General features: G+C 41.5%; 1 protein-coding gene across 1 annotated transcript in view; it reads right to left on the reverse strand.

The window, feature by feature from the left end:
* YLPM1 (YLP motif containing 1) overlaps positions 1 to 26,700 on the reverse strand; it is an 81,186-nt gene that overhangs the window by 3,068 nt on the left and 51,418 nt on the right. The window contains exons 7-19 of the mRNA XM_056133526.1: positions 25,482 to 25,899; positions 25,065 to 25,157; positions 24,274 to 24,469; positions 23,257 to 23,375; positions 21,637 to 21,791; positions 15,295 to 15,357; positions 14,889 to 15,008; positions 14,475 to 14,651; positions 14,308 to 14,391; positions 13,943 to 14,026; positions 13,188 to 13,268; positions 10,047 to 10,098; positions 3,866 to 3,996 (exon numbers count right to left, since the gene is read on the reverse strand). Of these exons, the coding sequence (XP_055989501.1) occupies positions 3,866 to 3,996; positions 10,047 to 10,098; positions 13,188 to 13,268; positions 13,943 to 14,026; positions 14,308 to 14,391; positions 14,475 to 14,651; positions 14,889 to 15,008; positions 15,295 to 15,357; positions 21,637 to 21,791; positions 23,257 to 23,375; positions 24,274 to 24,469; positions 25,065 to 25,157; positions 25,482 to 25,899 (1,773 nt within the window). The remainder of the gene's footprint in view (positions 1 to 3,865; positions 3,997 to 10,046; positions 10,099 to 13,187; positions 13,269 to 13,942; positions 14,027 to 14,307; positions 14,392 to 14,474; positions 14,652 to 14,888; positions 15,009 to 15,294; positions 15,358 to 21,636; positions 21,792 to 23,256; positions 23,376 to 24,273; positions 24,470 to 25,064; positions 25,158 to 25,481; positions 25,900 to 26,700) is intronic.

Here is a 26,700-nt window from a genome sequence, read left to right on the forward strand (position 1 = left end):
TGCATCCCTTTCTAAGTATCTGGGCATGACTCCCCAAGCAGAGAGACGCAAGTAGACCCCAAGCAATGGTGGATGTGGTTAAAAATAAAAAATAAAAAGAGGCTGGAGAACAAGGGCTTAATGCAGAACCCAGCAGCTTGGAGCAGAAAAGTGAAAGGACTATGCGTTAATCCAGGCCATCAAGTCTGCCCAGAGGGGAAAGGGTGTTGCTCCCTTCCGCCCTCCTCCCTCTGGAAAGAAAGATGGCGGCCACATGGGAGCCTTGCGGACAGCAGGTATGAGCCGGGGATGTGGGGGCGACTAAAACCTCATGGGAAGGGGGGCGTTCCGGTCCGTCCTTCACGCCCTACCGAGGTCACCAGTCACCCCCCACAAGCGGCTCTTCAGCTCAGCCACGGCCCCAGAAGCACAAGGACTTAATGCAGAACCCAGCAGCTTGGAGCAGAAAAGTGAACGGACTATGCGTTGACCCAGGCCATCAAGTCTGCCGGAGGGGGAAGGGTGTTGCCCCATTCGCCCTCTCCTCTCTGGAAAGAAAGATGGCGGCCACATGGGAGCCTTGTGGACAGCAGGTATGAGCCGGGGGAGTGGGGGTGACTAAAACCTCATGGGTCGGGGGGCGTTCTGGTCCGTCCTTCACGCCCTACCGAGGCCACAAGTCGCCCCCCGCGAGCGGCTCTCCAGCATGGCCATGGCCCCAGAAGCACAAGGACTTAATGCAGAACCCAGCAGCTTGGAGCAGAAAAGTGAACGGACTATGCGTTGATCCAGCCCATCAAGTCTGCCGGAGGGGAAAGGGTGTTGCCCCATTCGCCCTCTCCTCTCTGGAAAGAAAGATGGCGGCCACATGGGTGCCTTGTGGACAGCAGGTATGAGCCGGGAGTGTGGGGGCGACTAAAACCTCATGGGAAGGGGGGCGTTTCGCTCCGCCCTTCACGCCCTACCGAGGCCACCGGTTGCCCCCCGCGAGCGGCTCTCCAGCACGGCCAAGACTCCAGAACACAGAAACCAGTTTCTTAACTATCTGACTTTCAGTAGAAATACTTCCAGGGTCAATAGGTAAAATAGCAGAAATCCAAAACCAACATTTAATTCTTTAACCCAGCTCTAGAAAGCAAATCACTTCACAATGCTTTTTCAGCATGTCTGATCTGGGGGGGGGGGGGGTAAACTCTAAATAATAGTGGTGAATCTTTTATTGAAACAATGAATCTAATCAAAGCAGATAGAGTGTTAACTAGAATTCATCTGCCTCACAGGGACGGGGAGGGGTGGGGGGTGGGGTTTTATTGGGGTTCTTCATGGTAAAAAATAAGTATTGGTAAAGGGAAATGTGTTTGATATTTGCATGACTGAAACATAAACCTGAAAGCTTTGTAACCTTTCCCACAGTGATTAAATAAATAAAAAAAAAAAAAAAAAAAAAAAAGAGGCTGGAGAAACAGTCTCGCCTCAAACACAGCTGACCCAGGTTCCATCCCTGGCATCCCAAATGTCCCCCAAGCAATGCCAAGAGTGATTTCCTGATTGCAGATCCCTGAGCATTGCTGGATGGGGCCCTAAAACAACAACAAAAACAAATACAAAACCAAAACAAAAAGAATCTTAAATCTATCCATGATATATCACATTTTCTAATTTTATAGCTTTAGGGCTTAAAAATTCACCCTAAATAAACTTTCAAAGAGGATCAAGACTTAAGCACCTCAATCTTCACCATACTTTCACATTAGCAATACAAGTAAAATAGCACAAGCATACTTCAGTTGGGAACAGGATAAAGTCTTCTTGTGCAAATAAACTAAGCAGCTATTTAAACCAAATGGTAGCTTTATATATACTTATATTAAAAAGTTAAGCAAAAAATAGGCTGCAAAAAGTTTATGCAGATAATATATGTGAGCTTTTTTTCTTTTCATTTTTGGTTCATCTCTTTTGTTTTGTTTTTGTCACACCTAGAAGCATCCAGGGGACCATGTGGTGCAGGGGTCTGCACGCACTCCTGCCTGTGGATCCATCCTGCTGGCCTAGTGTTATTCTGCCCTTTTTTTTTTTTTTCTGGGTCACACCTGGCGATGCATAGGGGTTACTCCTGGCTCATGCATTCAGGAATAACTCCTGGTGGTGCCCGAGGGACCATATGGGATGCTGGGAATTGAATCCGGATCAGTCGCGTGCAAGGCAAATGCCCTACCCACTGTGCTATCGCTCCAGCCCTCTGTTATTCTGCTTTAAAGAAAATACACAACGCTTTTACTGAATTTGACATCTGTGTGGAAGACCTATTCAATGCCGTGTATTTCTCTTTCATAACAAAACTTCAAAAAGTCCATCAATTTTGTAATTTGATACTTAGTTTCCAATTCCTGCAGTTTGCTACAGACTCACTCTCATTCAAATGACTCAGAAACTTGACTGAGGATCCATCACTAGTGATTCTTTTATGCTGCCATGTTCGAAGGCTATTTCTCTGTTTCCTAAAAATTTACCGGTCTTCTTTGTATTGTTAAGCAATTGGCCCCTCCTTCCCTTCCTTCTCTTAAGTAAAACACTTTTCAGGGGGTATTTGGTTTTGTGGGCCATACCCAGTAGTGCTCAGCACTCCTGGCTTTATGCTCAGAGATCACTCCTTGCAGAGCTTAACGGGCCATTTAGGTGCAGGGGGTCAACCTGGACTGGCAAGGCAAGTGCCTTACCCACAATACTATCTTTCTGGCTCCAGGAAAATAGTTTTATTGAAAGAAATTTGCTTAGAGAAATGTGAAAGGAGAGAAAAAGAGTTCAAGAGAGAACACAGGTTTCCTCATGAGGGAATACAGCAATGGATTAACCTTTTCAACATTTACCTGCGTCTCATGGAAATTTTTTCTTTTTGAGATGCAGTTTTGGACCACACCAGCAATGTCCAAGGGATGGCAATGGACAAGGCAAGGGCCTTAACTGCTGTACTATCGCTCCGGTCCCTCAACTAAATTTGGGATTCTCAAGTCCTAGTATCATTTCTAATTTAACTGGTTCCCAATGAACTGACTTTTCATTCTCAAACTTCTGACTCACCACTTCTCCCTAACCCAGGAAATGGCACCACATATATGGAATGCTTATGGTTATCTGAAGAGTCATCCCTTCCTGGATTAAAACAAAAGGAAGAAATCTCAAATTCTCTTCAACAAGCACTCTTCACTTTCACACCTTAAACAGAATTACCGTAAGTGGTTACTTGCAAGTATTTTACCAGAGACACTGTTTTGGTTTTGGCCCAGGTAGGGTGTTTGCCTTGCACACGGTCAACCCGGGTTTGATTCCTCCGTCCCTCTCGGTGAGCCTGGCAAGCTACCAAGAGTATCCTGCCCACAAGGCAGAGCCTGGCAAGCTACCCATGTCGTATTTGATATGCCAAAAACAGTAACAACAAGTCTCACAATGGAGACATGACTGGTGCCCGCTCGAGCAAATCGATGAACAACAGGAGGACAGTGCGACAGTGCTACAGTGGTTTTGGCTCACTCCCAGTGGTGGTCAAGGCTCATTCCTGGTGCTTGCGCTCAGGGAGCACACCTGGGTGGTGCTGGGAATTGAATCTGAGGCCGCAGTGTGCAAGGCAGAAGTCTATCTCACCTCTGTACTATCACTCCAGCCCCCACAACAGACAACATTCTAGCAGTGTGAGGTTGTGGTCTCCAAGTATTAAGTTACTTGCATGTCTTAATCTACTAATTTGCAAGCTCTGCCTCATTTTCAATAAAATACAGTCTAAACAGAAACATTTCAGAAAACAGAATTCATACTATTATCTAACTTTCCTAAACCAGATGCCTAAAAGGCCCCTTTGCCTGCTAACAGTTACTGGAACAGTCTCTCTCACCCTCTTCTTCCCAGGCTCGGAAGCGCGAGTGTCATAGTCATCAGGGAGCTGAAGGTAATCCTCCATTCTGCTGGCGATCGCCTCCCAGTCACGTTTTCTTTTAGCGCCAGTTCTCAAGCCATCCAATTTGTCTGTGGGACAAACACAGAGCCGCAGCGTTAAGAAAGAGTGTGAGTCTGCACGCAACACACACACAAGGGCAAAGAAGGCTGGAACACTGTGGGGGTGGGGCGGGGATGGGGCACATCCACATTTCTGAAAGCAGCATCACTTGTAGACTCAAATAAATCGTCTAGGCCGAGATAATTAATACAATATTCCACGTTTACTTGAAACCTCAGTTGGCAGCCATTACCTTACGAAGTTAGTCTAAGGAACAGTAGGGGCAGAGCGCAAAAGGCAGCCTCCATGTTCCTTGTCCCCTCCACCCCCACAGTGACACATCAGTTTTCATGATCTGAAGGAAAATGCAAAGGTGTCTTTAGAAAAAGACACTTTCTTCTACTCTTTTTTTCCTCCCTTAATACAATATTAATGTCACTCATTTGATCTGCAATCATGTCGAATACAGCGTCGTGTAAAAAGCAGGTAATACCAGGAACTTAATGAGCCAAGCTAATGTTTAAAAGAGTTCTAGAGAGGTTTCTTGGAATTTTGACCACTGTGAGAGAATTCACCTTAATTTAAACACACTGATACCAGCACATACCACCAGTGGCTCATCCTTAAATGTAGGCTTAATTTACAGAAACTGCAGCCAAGGTGTAACACAAGACATATAAAGTGTTACTGTTTAAGAGTTAGCAGATTCTACAAATCACAAGAAAAGGCTGCCAATCATGGAGGCAGAGGCTCTTGTTAGTCAGCTAAAGTGACCAGGTTGCAATTTTCTTTCTGAATCCTCAATCCAAGGACAAAGAGGGCACAAAACTGAATTAAATGAACAGGGACTGATGATTCAGAAATTATGAGACAAGCATCTTGGAGACTTCAAGAACATGCAAGGAAACTGTGTGATCATTTTTAACTGGTTAATATGATTTTGAATTCTATGTGTGTGGAATACTCTGAGTTACATACAAATACTTTAAGCTACATTACAGCACTAATCTTATGGATCATTTGTAGTTATACAAACACTGTTACTAATCAGAAACACAATACACACACTTCAATGGATTCCACAGAGGGGGTGGAGTGCATATAATAAAAGTCTTTTAGACACCAAGCTGGAAAAAAACTTGGTATGAAAAGAAAAGTACAATGGAAGCAGTGGCCAGAAAGGAGGGTGAGAGTATGCTTCAAATGTAAAAGTTTCACACACAACTAACCACACCATACACGCGTCAGAAATCATAATATTTTGCATTTGTGTCAATGCTTTTATTTTCTAAGCCCATTCCCATAAGATAACATCGAAAAAATCATTAAGATAAACTAACAACACTGTACAATACTCAAGAATACTTGGAAAAAATTTTAACATAGATGAGTTTAACAGAAATGCCTAGTCACCTCTGCAAGTCGCATGTGATTTCAAATGGCTCTATGTAGATGTATATGATGGGTCAGATATAAAATCTTAAAGAAATGATTCCTTGATTGCACACGGGTGAATTAGAAAACCAACAGAGTCTCACAAACAATAAAACAGTCCAGTGGTGTACAGTCTTACCATAAGATGCTCATTTAAGGCCAATATGCTTATTAAATAAACCTCAACAGATTTCTAACTTAATCCTATCAACTTGGATATAAAAAAACAGTTGAAAGGGAAAGCTGCATCACTTCCATTCTAAGAATAGAGCACGGGCAGGCAGCAACGCAGATGGGCAATGTGAGAGTTGCAAGAACTTTTCCTTATACGCTGAGTATGCGACGGGAATTCCGGGCCAGAAGTCCCATATTTACAGAAGAGCATGTGTTTCTACTGAGCCCTCTTGAAGTAGGAGAAGAATCTGGGGTGGCAATTACACAAGACAACTGGTGATCAAAATGCTCATACAAATGATACCCCAAGGTTTGTGTTTTAAGACATGAATTTTTTAAGATGAAGATGAGGTTTAAATATTCAACTTGGGGGCTGGGATTATGTCTCAGCAGCAGACCAAATGCCTCACTTGCTTGAGGCGCTGGATTAAACCCCCAGCACCAAATAAGTAAATACTGGCTTCTCAGGACACAGAATTTTACTGCATCTTCAAAACAGTATATACGACAGCACAACAAAAATGTTTGGTTAACCTATGTTTTCTAAAAAATAAATTAGAAAATTTGTGGTGAACATACAAGGATAAGGTGTCCATAAGAAATGTTTCAACATGCATCAGGTTAATACACAGTAACTCTTAAGGAGGGGCAATGACACTGAGATGCCAAGAGCAGAAGTATATTGATACAGAGAAACTTAAGTTAGAATGATCACAGTCTTCTACATTCTTTTAGTTTATAGTTTGTAAAAACAAAATCCTAGCACTGGAATTTAAGTAGCTTCAATGCTGAGTCCAACGCCTGATGTGGCATTTAATGGCAGCCTGGAATGAGGGAAGGAGCTGTCAGGTAGGTATGAGTTGAAGGGGGTTCACATGCAGTCCTCAACAACACCCCAAGCCAGATGAAACTCAAACTAGTTCTGAAATTCTGTAACTTATATATGTCACTTGCGATTTAAGACGGAGACACAGTTCGAACTGTATAAGAAATTTAATGAATAAAAATTAAGAATCTGTAATGAGATTTAACAAGATGCTTCAAAGACTGCAGGTAAGTAATTCCTCACTGGTTGACTCATCTGTTAATAAAAATCCCTAATTTACAAATTCAGTTTTTTCTGGAGATGAAGAGAGAGTGAGTTTAGCAGGCAGGGAAATAGCCTTGCATCCAAGTAACCTGGGTTCAAGCCCTGGCATTCAATATGGCTCCCTGAGTCCTGCCAGGAGCGATCTCTGAGCTTGGAAAAGCCCCAGGCACCACCATGGGGTCCAAAATCAAAAACAAATAAGTGAACAATTCAATTTTTCTGGTTCAGTGTGTGAAACTGTTAAAGCCAAACATGTTTCTAACCTAGTATAGTCCTGTTATCAAGAATGTTCTCAATTTAAGAATGCCAGTAGATTATAAAAAAAAAAAAAGAAAACCACATCTAGTCATCAAATCTGTTGAATTTGTAATTCCTAAATTTCCTAAAGCAAAATTAAAAAACAGTGAATTGTATGATGAATATCCTTGTGTTTTAGAGAATTTTCTTCTCAATGGGCTCTGTGGACCCACTTCAGAGTAATAAGCACTCAATTATCTTTCTTCTACAGCTTGACTGGCACTCAGGATAACACAGTGGTACAAGATACAAGCTGCTGTGGGAAACATCACTGGCACTCATTAAAAACAAATACCAGGGGCTGCAGCAATAGCACAGTTGGGTAGGGCGTTTGCCTTGCACGCGGCTGACATGGGTTGGATTCCCAGCATCCCATATGGTCCCCTCAGCACCACCAGGGATTATTCCTGATTGCAGAGTAACCCCTGTGCATCGCTGGGTGTGACCCAAAAAGCAAAATCAAAACAAAACAAAACAAAACAAAAACACCAATTGAAAATATGTGGAACTTACTTTCTAGATTCATTCCTAGATATTCAGTGCTTTTAATTAAAAGGTTAATTAAAAGCAAACCCATTTCTGGAGTCCATTTTCTAACATTTGTCTTTAAAATCAACTCACTTTCTGATGAGCAAATGAGTGGTAGACAGGTCAGATTCCCCCCAGAAATTTGTACCAAAATTAGTATCATGTTTTCTTAAGCAATAACTAAATTCTATTTCCTTTCTAGAAAGACAAGGAGAAAACAGATAGACTCAAGTTTATCCTAGAGCCCGGCAAGCTCCCTGTGGAATATTCGATATGCCAAAAACAGTAACAAGTCTCACAATGGAGATGTTACTGGTGCCTGCCCAAGCAAATTGAAGAACAACAGGAGGACAGTGCTAAGTATTATACAAGTCCTCTGAATATTATACGCTTCACTATCTTTTTTTGGGGGGGGGCCTCCCCCCAGGGGCTACTCAAGGGTTACTCCTGACTGTACTTAGAATCACTCCTTTTGGTACTCAGAGGATCATATGTGATGCCACAGATTCAATCTGGGTCAGCTGCATGCAAGACAAGCACTCTACCCACTGTACTATCTCTGAGGCTCCAGTATTTTTTTTAAACAAATCTCTTTAATCTATATTTATGGTCTCTCTTTACCTCCAAAGATAAACACTATTAGAGAATAATAAAACAGGGAAAAGATCTTACAAAATTATAGGTTTTTCTAAAAACATATAACTTCAGAGTTAATCTAATGTCCAAATAAGCATATGTAAAGCATTACTGTTATAAAAGTAATTTGTAATTATTAATTTCCTATGTATTTACTTGTGTTTAACACTTAGAAATGTTTTAATGGTGTAGAGAAGGAGATACTTGATTATTATTATTTTCCACAGAAGAAAGACTAGTGGAAGAACAGGTAAGTAAACACAGTAAAAGAATTTTCATATGACATATACTAGGAAAAAAATCTACACTTCACAACAAAGCACCTATCCCAAAGCTATGGTAACACAACAGTTTATGGAACTATGTCTTTTAATACAGGACCCTGTCAACATAAATTGCTAACGTGATTGGCTGAGCAGAATAAAATGAAAGGCCTTATGTTTGCATAAAATGTACCTTCCCCACCCCGTGCCAAAAAAGCACAAATAATGTGTTTCAGACAGTGAAGCTGCTATATGACTCAAGTCTACTCTAAGAACCGAAGATTTTCAAATGTTTACTTCAGTTTTAGAGTAACAGAATGATAGTGGGAAGAGAAACACAGAAACCAATGATTATACCTCATACATCAGTAAAGTCAATCCTTTCCCCCAAGTCAATATCATGTTTCCTTGTATTTCTACAGCTTAATTAACATGTTAAATCATTTTCCTTGAGTCCAAATAACTGAAAACTTTTTGCAATACCACCACAAAACACTGAGGGAAAAAACCCTATTAGATATGCACGGTCTTTATTTTAGAAGATAAAGTAAAAAAGGCCCTCCCGTTGATCATCTATTTGCTCGAGCGGGCCCAGTAACGTCTCCATTGGAGACTTTGTTGTTACTATGTTTGGCATATCGAATACGTCACAGGGAGCTTGCCAGGCTCTGCCATGCGGGCGAGATACTCTCGGTAGCTTGCCGGGCTCTCCGCGAGGGGCGGAGGAATCGAACTCGGGTTGGCCATGTTGGCTGCGTGCAAGGCAAACACCCTACCGCTGTGCTATCGCTCCAGCCCTTTAGAAGATAAGGCACTTAAAAAAAAAAACTCCTATTTTTAGCAGTACTCCTACATTAAAAAAACAAACAAACAAAAAACTCCTATTTTTTATTTAGACCAAAGGGTCCCCAACTTGTCTGTCCTACTGCCACCCCCGAGTATCTACCTCCCTTACACGAAATGCTCCCAAGTCGTACCCAAGGCTTCTACGGTCCCCACCAGATCCTTCCTGTGCCCGGGGTGCAGGTGGATGTGGTATCACCCACTTTGCGAAACACCAATTTAGACAATCATTTCAACTATTTTACCTTGCAGTCTGGCACTAAAGACAAGTTGAAAGAAAATTTAAACAGAATCAAATAAAGCCGGCTTCTCAGAAACATGAAGTGTACATCTATCTCCCTATCCCCAAAACTAATTTAGAATAGTACCTGCTTTATCATTAGTTCTTAAATCAGTACTTATAACCCAAAGTATTCATAATCAGGTTCAACCATGTACTGCAGCTAATTATATACAAATATTACATTTTTTTTGTAAAGCAGAACTCTCACTGGCATCAACATATCTAGTTAAATATAAAAAATGGTCTTTAGAAACAATAGCACTTTATTACTAAACTTATCAAATTTCTGTTTTCTCAGAAAACTTGAAATGGTACTGAAGGTAGTGCTTTTAAAATACTATTCCTTTCACTCTATCAGAAGATATAACTAATTAAACAGAGAGCTAGCAAAATGGTATGGAAGATGCACTGTAGGCCAAAAATCTTGAATAATGAAGAAATTTTGGGAAGTCTGTTCTTCTCATGGATGAAAGCTCTATGACCATTACCATCAGGTATCACATATAAAAACAGGAAAAAGGAAATACCCACCTAGCTTTGCCTCAGATGTGTCCATCTCCCATTTGCTTTTCGGAATGTAACCCTAAATCGTACACAGAGAGAAGCTCGAAGGGTTAGAAAGAGACACATACATGCATATCACTTTTGAACTGGAAAGCATTAAAACTGGGAATGGATTCAGTTTCCACTCACTAGTAGCAAATATATCGTTAGGGAATACACAGTCTCATTATCTTTGAAGAAGCTGAATTACCAAATTCACCAACTCCACTGCCCAGATTTCAGAGTTGTCACTTCAGAATACTATCGTGAAAGTGTTTGTGGTAGCTATAATTCATGACACACACCTGTAGTTTGATCAATAACCGTAGAGCAAATATGGTAAGAAGGTATGGCAGTTACTATGCTAATATTAATATCATTCAGAGTGGCAGAGGAGTTGTAATAGGTTGTTTTCTGAATACAACTGCTATTCTCAAGTGATAATAATCCTGAGGTCCAGAGAGTGTGCATCAAAACAGTAACTTTACATTCCAATTTAATTTTAAATACACAAAAGAAAGGAAAAAAATATTGGTATCATTCAACAATACTTTAAAGTTCATCTTCATTAAAATAACTCAAACCATTTGCCAGTTATATCTTACAGAGACTAATTTTATTGAATCAATTTCAGAGCATTTCCTTTTCATTAGCTGGGAAATAGATTCTGCTTTCTGGTGTCTTTTAAAATTACACTTTCCTATTATATGTAAGCCCACAAGTCTCCACAGGCAATGTATATCTCATTCAATAATGTAACTGGGTGTTTTATTTCAGAATCCTGTAAGATTTTTCCAATTTCCTAATGTACCTATTAACTATGCAGTAAGCCTTTCAGTTTATTCACCTATAAAGTGTATGCTTGGTTACAAGTAATTTACCATGATTCCCACGCCGCCCCGCCCCTTTCCTTCATTTGAACTCTGTTCTCTATTCGTTACTAACATACAGAACTTGAACATCAGGACTTGTTATAAAAAGACAAATTCATCAAAGGTGTCAGCATCTTCTTTTAAAAGTCAGTATCTCTCACTTATTGGTAATGTCCAAATACACAGAACAGACTGACACATAGAAGATGGAAAAGATGTTGAACATTTCATGACAACAGCTTCTATGGAACCTCTTTTTAATCATCATCATTCTTCCAGGAAACCTACGGAGTTTATACATTTCTAATCCTCAAGCCAAATCAATAATTCAATTTCAGTTTTATAGGTAGTATTTCTAGGTTATAAATTATACCAGATTTCCAAATTCAGTCTGAGAACCAAGGCAAAACTATGCTGAAGTGATGGTGCTTAAAGTACAGATGAAATTTGTCTAAGTTAAAGGGAATTATGTGTTAGGCATCATTAGAATAATTTATTTATAAGTTCTAAGTCTTTTTATTTCTTTTTTTTTTTGGGTTCACCAAAGCACCAAAGAAGGCAAAAATATATATCAATGACATGCCCCTCCCCAAAGGATTCTCTTAACCAAGCAAAGTTTGAATTTTGTCCAGCATCAATACAGAAAAGGTAAAGTTTATTAAGAAGTTTGTTAAAATGGTCTGAATCACACAAGGTTTAGTTCTTAACCCTTTGGTTAAAATTCTCCAAGAAACTTTTACTCTTGGAATAAAATCCAACAATAAAAGTTCTAGATTCTGCCCTTTGGTGTGGGTTAAGAGAAGCTGTATAACATAAAGACAGGTAAAATGAGCATAATAATCCCCCAGCCCCTACTGAAACCACCTATCCTTCCTTGAAGCTTCACTGCCTGCAAGGTTAGACCCTTTGGAAGCCCCCTAGAGAAAGTCCAGGAGGATAGAGTTCTAACACTTCCTTCTCATGTTTCTGATATAAAAATACAAGGTGTTTCATTTTTTAAAATAGTAGTTCATTATATTAATAGTTTGAAGTTTTGACCTTCCCCTAGCAAGAGATGTCATAAACCATGCTCTGAACTGAAATCTTTAGGAAAGGAAGCGGGAAGTTTAGAAAGCTAACATTACAGACTTCTTCGTGATTATGCTCTGGTATACACGCTGCTAATAGCTTAAGAGGTCATTAGCCATGTTCTAGAACAGCGTGGATCTGTAAGTGAATGTCCTGCCTACATTTTAATCACTTAAGAAAAGTACCTTGTTTAAAGAAAAAAAAATACTGAGACTCAAATGCCATTAACTTGAAAGCTTATTTAATCCACATATGAAAACTAGCAATGTAGAGGTTGACACCATCTCTATATAAACACACGGTTTCTGTTCAGAATTCTCTATATACATGGATTTGATGCGACCACTCCTTAAGAGTCTGTATTCTCTAGGGGGTAGGAATAAGGGTTCTCGCTTTTGTACATTTTCAGAATAGTATGAGAAGCAGATTTAGCAAGGGCTTAATTATTAAATAAACCAAGTTATTCTGGGTTTTAAAAAAAGCAACACTATTTCATGGCATTGCTAATCTCTGTGCCTCATTAGCAAACACTAAAGAGTTACATAATTCTATAGGTCACACGTTCTAGAATAACAGGGATAGGAAAACATCTTGACAGAGGTGTGATCAAAAGCATTTACAGCAGGTACATGGGAACTTTGAACTCAGACTATGTCGGCCTCTCATCAGCCTAAGCAAATTGCATTTCCTACAAAGTCAAACCATTTCCCCCATCACTTAAATGAATAAAATGCAGAACAATTGAGAAGTAATGGCAACCCTCTACTTCCTCATCAGTATGTTCTTCTGCCTCGGTTGACAGAAACTCAATATTGAGATCTTGTAGCACAGAAAAGACAATTATGCATAAGTTGGACAGGCTGTATCTCATTATCTGCTGGAATGTAAGAATGCCCTTTCACATGTAATTGATTATCTTAAAAAATACTCCCTTAAAACCACCCAGAAGTAAAGAGAAAGTACACAGTAAGTTTCTTAGCATTCTTATTATGTTCTCGTAACAACACAGTAGAAGTTCTTTTGATCAGGGGAAAAAGTAAAACATACCCAAAAGTCTCCTTGAAGGTGGTAAAACTTTGACCATGAAGGTGCATATCAGTAGCAATAGCCTGACCACAGATTTGAATCTACGCCCTTAAGAATTTTAATAAAGAGACACTTTGTTCAAAGTGGTTGGTCTGTCTCCTACCAGTTCGCTTTCCTCTTCCTCTGCATCTTTTTTCTCGTCCTTCTGTTCTTCAATATTTGCATCAAAGTCTTCCATCTCTACCTACATTACCCCAATAACAATAATAACAGAAAGATGGAGTTAACATTAAGGAAAATGGCAAGTACTTACTGAAATATTTAAGTAATGCATGATTCCAACTTAAGCAATACATGATGCCAACTTTACTCTGAAAAAAAATTTTAATAGTTAAAACAAATTAGGGAGAGGGATACAGAGAGATAGCTGAATGTGCTGAGTGTATGCTTTGCATGTTAGAGGTCCAGGTATGTCCCCCTCCCCCGATACAAACACACTCACTCTTTCTGTTTGGTTTTTGGGGCCACTCTCTGTGTTGCTCAGGAAATGATTCCCATGCAGTGCTGGGAATCGAACCCTGGTCACCCTTATGCAGGGTACGCACTACTTAGTCATTTGAGCTATCTCTTCAGCCACAACACTGAAACATTTATCCTGGGCTGGAGAGATAATAGAAGGGTTAAGACACTTGCGGGTAATTGCATTCAGCTGATCCCAGTTCAATCCCCAGCACTGCACAGGTTCCCAAACACTGCCAGGAGTAACCCTTGAGCACAAAGCCTGGAATAGCCTCTCAAACAACAGTGGCTGTGACTCAATAACAATGCCTGCACCCCCCCCTCCCCAAACACCACTTTTTCTCCCCCTCAAAAAAACGGTTACCACTGTGCACTGCATTTTAGTCAAAGAACACTCACTTCTTCGATTGCAGCGTCTTGCAGCAAAGAACGAATGTCCAGACGCATCATGTGACGAGGGGCTGTTTCCCAGTGATCAGCCATCTATTGAGAGATTCATGAGGTCGAGTCATTCAAACCACTCAAAGACTAGGTGAGCAGCCAAGACAGATTTTAACTGATGGTGCGATACCTAAAACACTAGCTCCAAGAAGAGTTAGACCATTTCTTTCACTTACATACGAGGAGAAAAAACATTACTAAAGCAGGTAAACAAAGATATTCTGAAAGTGAAAAGATAGAGAAGAATTTCTAGACAATAGCTGTGATGGAAACAAGATGAAATTTAGAAAATAATACCTCCAATGCTTCAAAAAAAAAATCACCTTGTTTATTTCTTTAAGCTTCCTTCCATGAATATTTCTTTTGCCACAAGTTTGGTTATCTGCACTCATTTCAGCTAAATATACCTAAGACAGAACAAATAATGATTAGACTAAAGCAGCACTCATATGACGACACAAGGTACTCAAAAGTCCATCTAAGACTATACCTCAAATCCCTTGGTTTTTGCTGCACTCCAAAACTGGTCAAAATGTCTGACTCTGTCATTGATAGCGTCCAGGATGATGAAGGGGAAAAAACCATCATCCAGGGTCTTTTTGAAAGTTTTGAACATGCTGGTGCGGTAGGTCTCCTCCATCTCAGCCTCATACTCATATTCCATGACCTAAAACCCCCCCACCCAAGAGATAAAGGGTTAGAAAAAGCGAACACTCACCCTAACTTTCTGTCCTGGATATGGAAGACTCTGGATAGAAACGCTATGTTCTTTTCTTCTCACCTGAATACTCAAGTTTACATTCACAAAGAAATAGAAGTCTGTCTTCAGAAGAGCCACATTTCTCTCTGATTCTTTATAAACTATTAACCAATCAAGATGTAATCTGAGAGGAATACGCCATACCTTCTTTTTCACTTTCTTTCCAGAATCTGGATCTTTTTCTTCTTTTTCCACTTCAGTGATAAAGTAATCATCCAGGCTTAGCACTCTGGGTGCAGGTCCTCCAAATTCTACCTCCTTATCCTAATAATCATCGGCAAGAAAGTTAAAGAGAATTTATAAAATTTTTTAATGAACGGTCACATCACAGTTCTTTCTTGTGCTTGAATATATGATCTTGTGGTTGTTTCAAAACAAGTAGAAACAAAAATCTTTGTCTAAGCAGATAAAAATAATGCATATGGGATAACATCTATTACACAGGCCAATGAGTATGGATCAAAAGAAAATACCTGTATTGATATCACACCACTGCTAGAAGACAAGTGGATAACAAAAACAACTGATTCATTGGCTTTCTAATACTTACTCGAATAAGTTTTGCGACATGTGTCTTCCCACTGCCAGGCAATCCTCTCATTATGACAACAATCTGAAACACAATGGAAAAAATATCATGAGAACTATTATACATGGTATTTTATAGTTAATGAGACAGGGAAGTAGGGTCTGGGGGCATGCACAGAGACTTGAATTTGATCCCAAACACTGCATGGATCACTGATGTGTCCCTAGTGGCCCCCAAATATTACTGAAATGGCTCTGGTGACCTCCTACACTGCTGGCCCTGAGCACTGAACTGTCTAATCTGATTGGCTGAGTTTCACCAAGAGTGACCCTTGGACTCTGAGCATTGCTTGGAAGGTCCCTCCAAAAGAAAATAACGAGCCATCATTTTCCAGGATTGATCACATATAAGTAATGAAACAAACATTAATACATTTGAAAAGACAGAGCACTGTAGCACTGTCCTCCCATTGTTCATCGATTTGCTCGAGTGGGCACCAGTAACGTCTCCATTATGAGACTTGTTACTGTTTTTGGCATATCGAATAGGCCATGGGGAGCTTGCCAGGCTCCCTGAGAGGGACCGAGGAATCGAACCCAGGTTGGCCACATGCAAGGCAAATGCCCTACTCGCAGTGCTATCGCTCCAGCCCGGAAAAGACAGAAATAAGGCAAAAATATATTTTGGACCATAAAAGAATAAAGAAACGAACGCAGGGGCCAGAGTGACAGCACAGTGCGTAGGGTGCTTGTCTTGCACATGGCTAAGACAGGTTTGATCCCCAGCATTCCATATGGTCCTGAGTACCACCAGGAGTAATTCCTGAGTGCAGAGTCAGGAGTTATCCCTGAGCATCACCAAATGTGGCCCCCCAACAAAACACAACAAAAAATACCCAACATATAAATTCTGGGAAATTCACAAGTATGCAGAAATTGAACACCACTAAACACTCTAAACAATCAACAGATCAATGAAGAAATCCAAAGTTGAATCAGAAATATGCTTTTAAATAAAAAATGAAGCCACAACATACCCAAATTTATGAAATGCAACCTACTGAGTATGTATAAAAAATTTATGGCTGTGCCTATATCAAATAAAGAAAAAACGAATTGATGTGAATAATGAATAACTCCGCCATCCACCTTAAGACACCGGAAAAAGAAGAAATTAGGGACAGTGAGATAGCACAAAGAGCTGAAGCATGTGTTTTTGCATGTAGGAGTCCCAGGTTTTATTCCTGGCATTTACATGGTCCCTAAAGCGCAGCAAAGAGCAATGCCCTGAGCACTGTAAGGTACAGCTAGAAAACATAAGAAAAAGACAAAACTAAACATACAGCAACCAGAAGGAAAAAAAATATCACAAACACTAGAGCGTAGTGATAGCACAGCAGGTAGGGCGTTTGCCTTGCACGTGGCCGACCTGGGTTCGATTCCCAGCATCCCATATGGTCCCCTGAGCACTGTCAGGGTAATTTCTGAGAGCAGAGCCAGGAGTAACCCCTGAGCATCGCTGGGTGGGACAAATGTAATGGACTGGCCAGAGTGATACAGTGGGTAGAGCCGTGCTTTGCACGTGGCTGACCGGGTTCAATCCAGCTTCCCATACGGTTCCCTGACATCCCAACCAGGAGTAATCCCTGAGTGCAGATCCAGGAGTAAGCTCTGAACACCGCCAGATTTCACCCAAGCCCCAAACCCCAAAATAATAAAAATAATTTTGGGGGTCATACCGGCAATTCTCAGATATTCTCCTGGCTCTACATTCAGGAATTACTTCTGGCATTGCTTGGGGGATCACATGGAATGCCGGGCATCAAACCTGGGTCAGCTGCTTGCAAGGAAAATGTCCTATCCACTGTACTATTACCCTCGCCCCTAAAAAATATATATATATGTATGTATATATATATATATGTGTGTGTATATATATATATATATATATATATATTAGAAAAGGACAAACCATTATGTAGGTTAAGGGAGAAAGAGAAGACTCAAATTAGTATAATCAAAAATGAAAGAGTTGACATTAATGTCAATCTTTTTTAACAAGACAAATTACATTTTATTTATTGAATTTTTAAAATAGTTTTTTGGTCACTCCTGGCTCTGCAGTCAGGAATTATTCCAGTTGGTGCTAGGGGATGCCAGGGTTCAAGTGCACCACCTGCTATACTATCTTATCTTTCGAATCCCAATTGTCAATCTTACAAAAATAAAAAAGGTGATAAGGGAATACTAAGAACACTGTATACCAACAAATTAGATAACTTATTTCAAATGAACAAACGCCTGGAGAGAGAGTACAGAAACAGACTACTGAAAGTGACTCAAAAGAAACAGACTATCTAAGTCAACCTATGATAAGGAGATGGAATTAGTAATAATTTTATTTATTGGCTTTTTGGGTAACACACAGCGAATGCTCAGGGGTTACAACTGGCTTTGCACTCATGGAATCATATGGGAAGCTGTGGATCTAACCCATGCCAGCTGTGCTCAAGGAATACCCTATCAACTGTACTACAGCTTTGCCCCCCCAGTAATAATTTTTAAGACATTAACAAGTCTCAGCCCACCTAACATCACCACTGAATCATATAGCAAATAATTAAGGAAGTATTAATATCAATCTTTCACAATTCCCCCCAAATACAAGAGGAAGCAACAACCCCCCCCCCCGCTCCCTGTTACTTTAAGATGCCAGCATTTCAAATGAAGAAGCTACTGACATCAAAACCAGGCATCACAAAAAAAAAAAAAAAAACCTGAATACAGATGCAAAAATCCTTAACAAAATGCTAGCAAAATGTAAAAAGAATCATATATCAGAATCAAGAGGCATTTACCCAAGGATGCAAATATCAAAAATCAACTGATGTAAAATATCAACAGAATAAAACATAATCGTGTATAACAGGATATAATCCCACACAATAAAAAACCAAAAATCTGGGGGGGGGGGGGCGGGGGCGGTGGAGCAATAGTTCAGCAGGTAAGGTCGTTCACATGGCTGACTTGGGTTCCATCCCTGGCATCTCAAATGGTTCCCCGAACACCACCAGGAGTGATTCCTGAGTTCAGAGTCAGAAGTAACCCCCAAGCACTGCCACGTGTGGTCACCCACAAAATACCAAAAGAATATCTGCGCCATATGGTCTCCCAAGCCCTATCAGGAGAAAAGCAGAACCAGGATAATTCCTGAGCAAGCAGGTGTGCGACCCCCGCCCCCCAAAATCCCCACAGCAATCAGATAAAAAACAAAAAAAAAATCACAAAAATCTCAACTGATGCAGAATGCAGAGTAAGCATTCAATAAAACTCAACATTTTTTTTCATGATAAAGCCATCAAACTAGGAAAGGAAGAAAATATCTTCTACCCGATAAAGGACACGCACTGAAAATTCAGAGCTAACATCATGCTTAACGGTCAAAGACTACTTTCTATCTAAGATATGGAATAAGATAATGGTGTCTATTTGGCACCACTAGTAGGCACAGGCGCGCGCGCGCGCACACACACACACACACACACACACACACACACACTCACCCACCCTTATCAGATGTTATAAGATATAACATCAATTCAAATATATCATCTTTCTTTGTTTTTTTCTCCCTTCCTTTTCTTTGTTTTTGGGAAACACCGACCGGCAGTGCTCAAGGGACCACAGGGTACGCTGGGGATCGAACCCGGGTCAGCTGCATGAGAGGCAAGTGCCTTACCCGCTGTACTCTTTCTCTATCCTCCAAATTCAACTGCATTGATCCAAAAGTGAAACTCAGTCAACTATATCACAATAACATTATGAATAACATAATGAATTAAACAACCCAATTTAAACTTTTTGCCTAATACAGTAATATTTAAAAAAATTTTAAAAAAATTTTTTTAGGGGCTGGAGCAATAGCACAGCGGGTAGGGTGTTTGCCTTGCACGCGGCCAATCCGGGTTCGATTCCCAGGATCCCATATGGTCCCCTGAGCACTTCCAGGGGTGATTCCTGAGTGCAGAGCCAGGAGTAACCTCTGTGCATCGCTGGATATGACCCAAAAAAAACACAACTTTTATTTACCAGGGATTGAACTCAAGACCTCATACATGCAAGCCAAGTGTTTTACTGCTGAGCTATATCCCCAAGCAGGTCAGTTCAGCTCAATCTTTGGTTGCCCAGATGGAGAGATATAGGTCCAAGAAAGGAAAGGTGATTTTTCAAACGGCAAGTAAATGGCAGAGCTGGCATTCAAAAAGTTCAGTGTGCTAGTTCCGGCCCAATGCTTTTTGCCTTCCCTGATACTCTACAGATATTCACCTCATCTTCTGATCTGAGCTCTATTATTTCAGTTTGGGCTGGAGCGAGAGCACAGCGGGTAGGGCTGCGCATGCCTTGCATGCGGCTGACCCGGCTCACCTGGGTTCAATTCCTCCACCCCTCTCAGAGAGTCCGGCAAGCTACCAAGAGTATCCCGCCTTCATGGCAAAGCCTGGCAAGCTCCCTGTGACGTATTCAATATGCCAAAAACAGTAACAAGTCTCACAAGGGAGACACTACTGGGCCCACTCGAGCAAATCGATGAACCACGGGAGAACAGTGCTACAGTGCTATATCCCCTAACAACAATTCAATTTAAAGGAAAAATTAGAGACTACATAAAAACACTGACTACAGGTTATCTAACAGGACATATACTCTAGATTAAAAGAAATAATTAGAACAGAAGTAAAACAATGGGAAAAGAGGCTGCGAACAGTAACCTCAGGAAAGCTGGTATAGTTGAACTCTGAGTAGACAAAACAGGCTTTATTTTATAATTTTTTTGGAGGAGGGGGTGGGGTTTACCCCTCTGTTCAGTGCTTGAGGCTGCACTCAGGGATGACTCCTGGTAGGCTCAGGGGACCATATGTGGTGATGGAGAATGAACCTGTGTCGGCAACATGCAAGGGAAGCTCTATACAAAACAGTCTTCAAAACAGTGATTCATAGTGCCCGGGGAGATAATACAAGAGTTAAGGCTATTCCACTTGCATGAGTTCGATCCCTGGTATGACATGGTCCCCTGAATCCCAGAGCACCAGGGGGTGGCAGTGATACCAGTGTCAGCAGAAGCAGCAGGCATCCCTGGGACTTGCACTGAACCCCTGGCCTGATTATCTGAGAATCACTGGGAGAGCTCCCAACCCCCACACAAAAGAAGAAAAGAAAGCAATAATTTATATACATACAAGGAATCAAAATATCTGGTAGACCTCTCCAGTGCTGATTAACTGAAATCGATCTAATTATTTTATAATATAGGTACATTGCAGAATGTATACATTTAGGGTCAGGAAGGTAGTTCAAAGGACTAATGCCATATGCTCAGCCCGTGGGAGGCAGGGTTCAGTCCCAGGCACTACCTGGTGCAGGGCAGCTTGATAGAGGCTCCTGTGCACCTAGTGTAGGGCCCTTTGCCCCCTTAAAGGGGGAGGGAGGGAAATACACTTGAAACCAGTAGAAAAATAAGCCTAAATTAATCAAGCAGCTCAACTGTCCCAGTGTCACATACCATAAACCCAAATCTACTTTTGTCCTTTAGAAAGCACTTACAGGGGGCTGGAAGTATAGTACAGCAGGTAAGAGTGCTTGCTTTGCATGGGGCCAACTTGGGTCTGATTCCCGGCATCCTATGTGGTCCCCAGATGACTGCCAGGAGTGATTCCTGAGCACAGAGCCAGGAGTAACTCCTGAGCACTGCTAGGTGTGGCCCCCAAATAAAAAAAGCACTTCAGAATAAGGAAGATAGTTCAAAGTGCGGGGACATCACTTCTGACACAGACGGGGCCTGGGCTGGAATCCCTGGAGCCGCACAGCATCTTCAGCACTGCCAGGTGTAGTCCTGGTGGCCAGCCCCAGAACTGCTAAGGAGGCCCTCCAAAGCAAGAAAAACCAAAACGGTGCTCAGGGGACCACACAGGATGGATTGGGTCGGACACATCCAAGACAAACACCTTACTCACTGTACTATTGTTCCGGCCCCCATACTCAGGTATCTTCAATCTGGAATCAATCCTATCGCTATGAAAGCAAAGAATGTCTCTTCGGGATACTACGAAGATGTCTGGGAGCAGGAGGTAGCTTGAAGGGCTGGAGTCCATGTTTTGAACATGGAAGACCCAGGTTTCATACCCAGCACCATAAGGTCCCCAGAACATCTTGGGAAGTGTGCCCGAGCACTGAGGTAGGAGTAACTCCAATCCCAACCACTGGATGTACTCCCCCACCTCAACCCCCACTTCTCCCCCACTCCCGCCCCAAATTCTCTGATTAGCTTCTGATTAGCAAGTAAATGAGTAAACTCAATAAGCCTTACTCTCTCAGGTCTGCTCTCCCGACCAGGTGGTTTCAAAATATCATCCACATTCTTGGACTCGGGCTTCTTCTCAACCCGTGGCGCTGGAGGAGGCTGGTGGCTGAGTGAAGGAGCTGGCAAGGGCATCCGCTCCTCTGGGTAAGTTCTCCGTTCTCCTAGGAGCCCAGCAATTGAGCAAAATTATTATCTGTTTAGCAGTAATTTAAAATTTTATTCTTTCCACTCATCCCAGAGAAATAGAATTTGTAATTACTCAGGGCCATTTTAAATATTAAGTAGAGAAAGTTTAAGATAATGTAAAGTGAAATCAAAAAATAAAAAAGGACTGGAGCAACACTATAGCGGGTAGGGGGCTTGCCTTGTATGTGGCCCACCTGGGTTCAATCCCTAGCAACCTACATGGTCCTCTGAGCCCACCAGAAGTGATCCCTAAGAGCAGAGCCAGAAGTAAGACCTGAGCACCGCTGGGTATGGCCCTAAAATCTAAAAACAAACAAGATGAAACAAAAAAAACCCAAAAATACAAAACAAAAAAAGGCCAGAGAGATAGTACAGAGCCTCAGGAAGGGCACTTGCTGTGGGCGGCCAACCTGGGTTCAATCCCTGGCATCCCATATGGTCCCGAGCCCTACCAGGAGTGATCCCTGAGCACAGCCAGCGGTGGTTCCCCCAAAACACAAAAAAACGAAAAGTATTATTTTAGGTAAACATTGTTTTAAAATATAATTAAATAATTCCTGTTTGTATTAAATTTAGGGGGAAGGTTAAGCAATGAGAGAGAATACTGATAAATACTTTACTGGATAGTATGATTTATAGTTTGTTCTGTCCATAAAAAGAAATTTCTATCCTCAAAAGAAAACATGTTCTTATAATCTGATATGAGTTTCTAGATTATAAGTAATTTTCATCAGTAGAAAACTGAAAGCAAACAAAACAAATAAAAAAAAACCTGAAAGCAATTTAACGACCAATAAGAGTTGTATATCTTATCCACAACATGGAATTTCAGAATCCTTATATGAGGCTTATATATGAAAACATGTATATGGTACAAAATCAATGGGAATTAGCACAATAAAAAAAAATCACATTTAAACTTTGATTACAACTTCATTAATAGTGAAGGGGATGAGAAAAAAACCACAATTTAATAGTGATAGTATGGGTGGTAGGATTCTAACTGATTTTGTTTCTGGGGCTGGGGAAACAGCAAGGCTGGAGCGCATCCTCTGCACTGAGGAGGCCCGAGTTCGAGCTGAACAAGGAGCCGGGAGTAGGCCTGAGCCCAACAAGGTGAGGCCCAAAATGAAAACCAACAAGAAAAACTGATTCTGAGCCAAGGAGGTAGTTCAAAGCACTGAAGTACAGGCTTTGCATGCAGGGGTTCAATCCCTAGCACTGCCATGTCATCCAAGCACGCCAAGCATAAAAACTGGGGGGGAGAGCGGGGAAGGGGAGAAGCGCCGGATGTGATTTTTATTTCATCAATTACACTGACGTCCCTGAAAAATGTGTAAAGGCATTTTACTGTTAAGTTTAAATTCACAGAAGGAGGAAAAGCATCTCCCATTATTCACATTCGCAATCTCCTTGTAAGTCAACAAAGCTCTGCCCTACCTCCAAACATGGATGGTCCTTCGTAGGCTGGTCGGTCAGACTTCCGGTCATAGGACGGTCTCTCAAACCCCCCTCTTCTGGATGAGGAATGGTCTTTTTTGTCTCTATATGACTGAGCCCTGGAAGGAATAACAGGAGTGCGTTGGTAAATAAAAGGTATTTGGAGGTCTGCATTATAACACAACACCATTATCCACCCATTTTCTCTCTGGGCAGTTATTTTACATTAATGCTTCTCAACTGTTTTTGTGGTCCCACCTTCTGACCTTGTTTTCTTCCGATAGCTCTCCTGTCCTATCAGTTGGCCTCCTTGTCTTGTGCCATGGTCCCTCATTTATGCAATTTTCATCTGCAGCACCCCTCCTTGGAATATATTGGCTGAGAAATGCTGCTCTACTTAGAAATTAGGTATTTTTTGTTTTTCCGTTTAGATAAGCCTTGAATTTACAAATCTAAAGGACTCATGATTTATGTTTGGTGTGAACCTGCATTTTAAAAATACATACAGAATTGCAAACCCATGTTACCTCAATAAAAAATTTAAAAAAAGTTTTCCTGTGAATTAAGTAATGACGATACCTTTACTGACAATACCTTCCTCTTCTTTCTTGTTACCTCCATTTCCCACTTAATTCTTTAGAATTCAAGTAGTGAAAACTCAAGCAATTAATTTTCTAAAAATTGATATAGGACTATTCTTTTCCTTTCAAATCATATAGTTACATGCATGAGAAGATAGTCTCTTCTAAGTCCTTCAAACAGTGACTTTTGCATAAGAATATTGACATTTGGGGCGGGAGATTTAGTACAGCGAGCAGGGCTCTTGCTTTGCATGGATCTGAGCTAGGTTTGATCTCTGACACCACATTTGGGCCCCTAAGCATGGGCAGGAGCGTTTCCAAAGCATGGAGACAGGAATAAATGTTCAGCACTGCCAGGTGTGGTCCCCAAACCAAAACGAAACAAAAGGGAATCTGGACCTTTGCATATTCTGCAAAACTCCTCTTGATAGCGTACCTATCATCCCGCGGTCGACGGTCTCTGTCAAATCGGTCCCGGTCATAGTCAATGATGCCTCGGTCCCGGTCTCGGTCTCTGTGAACATCCCGATCCCTTTTGAAATCTCGATGATCTGACATGACATTACTCTGACGATCAAAATAAGGCTCACGGTCTCTATCTCTATCGTAACGGTCCCTTTGTCCTATATGATCTACAAAAAAAAAATAAATAAATAAAAAATTAAAACTCTAGGGCTGGGAAATATAGCTCAGTGAAATATAGCTCAGTGATATAGTGCATTCTTCACATGTTTGAGTCCCTAAGCTTTATCCCTGGCACCAAAACTAAGAAAAAAAAAGAAACAGAAAAGACACTGATGTCATCTTCTGAAATAAAAGCAGAAAACAATTTTACAAGTAGTAAAAACTGTTGCCCTAATTTTATAAACATGTTGCTGTTATTAAAAGGAGATCTGGGGCCATAGTCAGTAGCCATCGTACAGCAAGTAGGACATTTGTGTTGCACACAGCTGACAAGGGTTTGATCCCGTCTTCCCATGGGGTCCCCAAAGCCCACCAGGAGTAATTCTGAATGCAGAGCCAAAAGTAAGGCTGAGCACTGCTAGGTGTGCCCCCCCCCCAAAAAAAAAACAAAAACAAACAAAAAAATAGAGAAAATCCAAATAATCACACACACACACACACACACACACACACACACACACACCCCTCATCAAAAGGATAATCAATCATGTGATAACTGGGCTCTAAAGGGTTTAAAAATACTGATCTCTCTGGGACTCCTACCTGTTTCAAAAGTTGATCTTTCTGGTAATGGTTCTGGGCGCAGAGTAATTCTTTCTCCATAGGGTATCTGTTCAACTTTATTACTGGATATATCTGGTAAACCAATAAAGGACGAAACACTTTAAGCATAAAGCTTGAGGAAGCAGGTCAAAGCAAACAACTCCTTTAGATCAAGGTTTCTCAAGTTCTTCAGCTGTGTCCCCTTCCAACCTGGTTTCCTTCCGGTGGAACTGCTCTCCTCCCCATTGGTTCCTTGTGTCACGCTGCAGCCCCCCATTTTCGTGATTCTCACCCATAGCCCCTTAGAATATCCAGCGGATGGAGGTGGGGGGCTCGGGGAGGGGGTGTGCCGTTGGGCCACCAAGTGAAAAAGGCACTGCTTTAGATTTCCAAACACAGCCCGCCACCAGTACTTACCTCGGCCATGGCCATAATCAACAGTCTGCTGCACCGGTGGTGGTTTGGGCATTGGTGGCATGCCCATAGGCAGTGGGCCAGGAGGGGGAATGGAAGGGTGAACGGGTGGGGGTGGTAGCACTGGAGGAGTTGGAAGCGGTGCAGTTTCTGATTTATATTCTGAATTCAATCCTTGCTCATCGTTTGTATCCCAGAGGCCATAGAAAGAATCTTCATCCCAGCGTTCCTGCTCCACACCTGAAGCTTGTGGCTTTATCACGGGGGGAGGAGGTGGTGGTGGAGGAGGAGGAGGTGGGGGTGGCGGTATTGGGATGGGTGGCCGCGTCATAGGAACCGATGATCTTGGTGGAGCAGAGGGTCTTACAAGTGAACCTGGTGGTTTACCCAGAGGAGGTGGTGGCCTGTAGGACACTGGAGGCTGAAAAACAGAACAAACACTTAGCTGACAGATACACCGTGCTGCCATGTATCAAAAGAAGTTCAAAGCTGATTCTCACTTCAATTAAAAAAAATTTTTTTTATAAATTGGACTCCCTCAAATTTCGAAATATTTTTGTTTTGAATTTCAAAACATTGAAAAATATTTCTAGTTCTTTATTTTGAGACTACAGAGGGCAGGGTGCTTGCCTTGCACGCAGCTGGCCGGGTTCAATCCCTGGCAGCTTGTATGGTCTCCTGAGTCCTGCCAGAAGTGACTCCTGACTACAGGACCAGGAGTAAGCCCTGAGCACCACCAGGTATGAGCCCCAAACCAAACAAATAATATAAAGCGGTAGAAAATAAAAATAAAAGTCATAGAAAAAGAGATTATATGCAAAACATGGGCTTGTATTCAGGCATTAAAAATGCATTTGGGGGGGCTGGAGAGATATTACAGAGAGATATTGGTGCTTGCCTTGCATGCAGCTAACTCAGGTTCAATTCCCAGAACCCCATCTAATCCCTTGAGCCTGTCAAGAGTGATCCCTAAGCATAGAGCCAGGAGAAAAGTCCTGAGCAATGCCTCGTGTAGGGGGGGAAAAAAAAAAGCAAAACAAACACAAAAACGGACAGAGGTGGAAAGTTGTGGGCACTCTGGTGCCGGTAGGGTGAAGTAACTCTTTATATCAAAATAAAAAATATAAGAGGGCGGGAGAGATAGTACAGTAGGTAGGGCATTTGCCTTGCACATAGTGGACCCAGGTTTGGCCTGCCAGGAATAATTCCTGAGAGCAATAGC

The sequence above is a fragment of the Sorex fumeus genome, unplaced genomic scaffold, assembly GCF_029834395.1.
Source record: "Sorex fumeus unplaced genomic scaffold, SorFum_2.1 ptg000098l, whole genome shotgun sequence".
NCBI lineage: Eukaryota > Metazoa > Chordata > Mammalia > Eulipotyphla > Soricidae > Sorex > Sorex fumeus.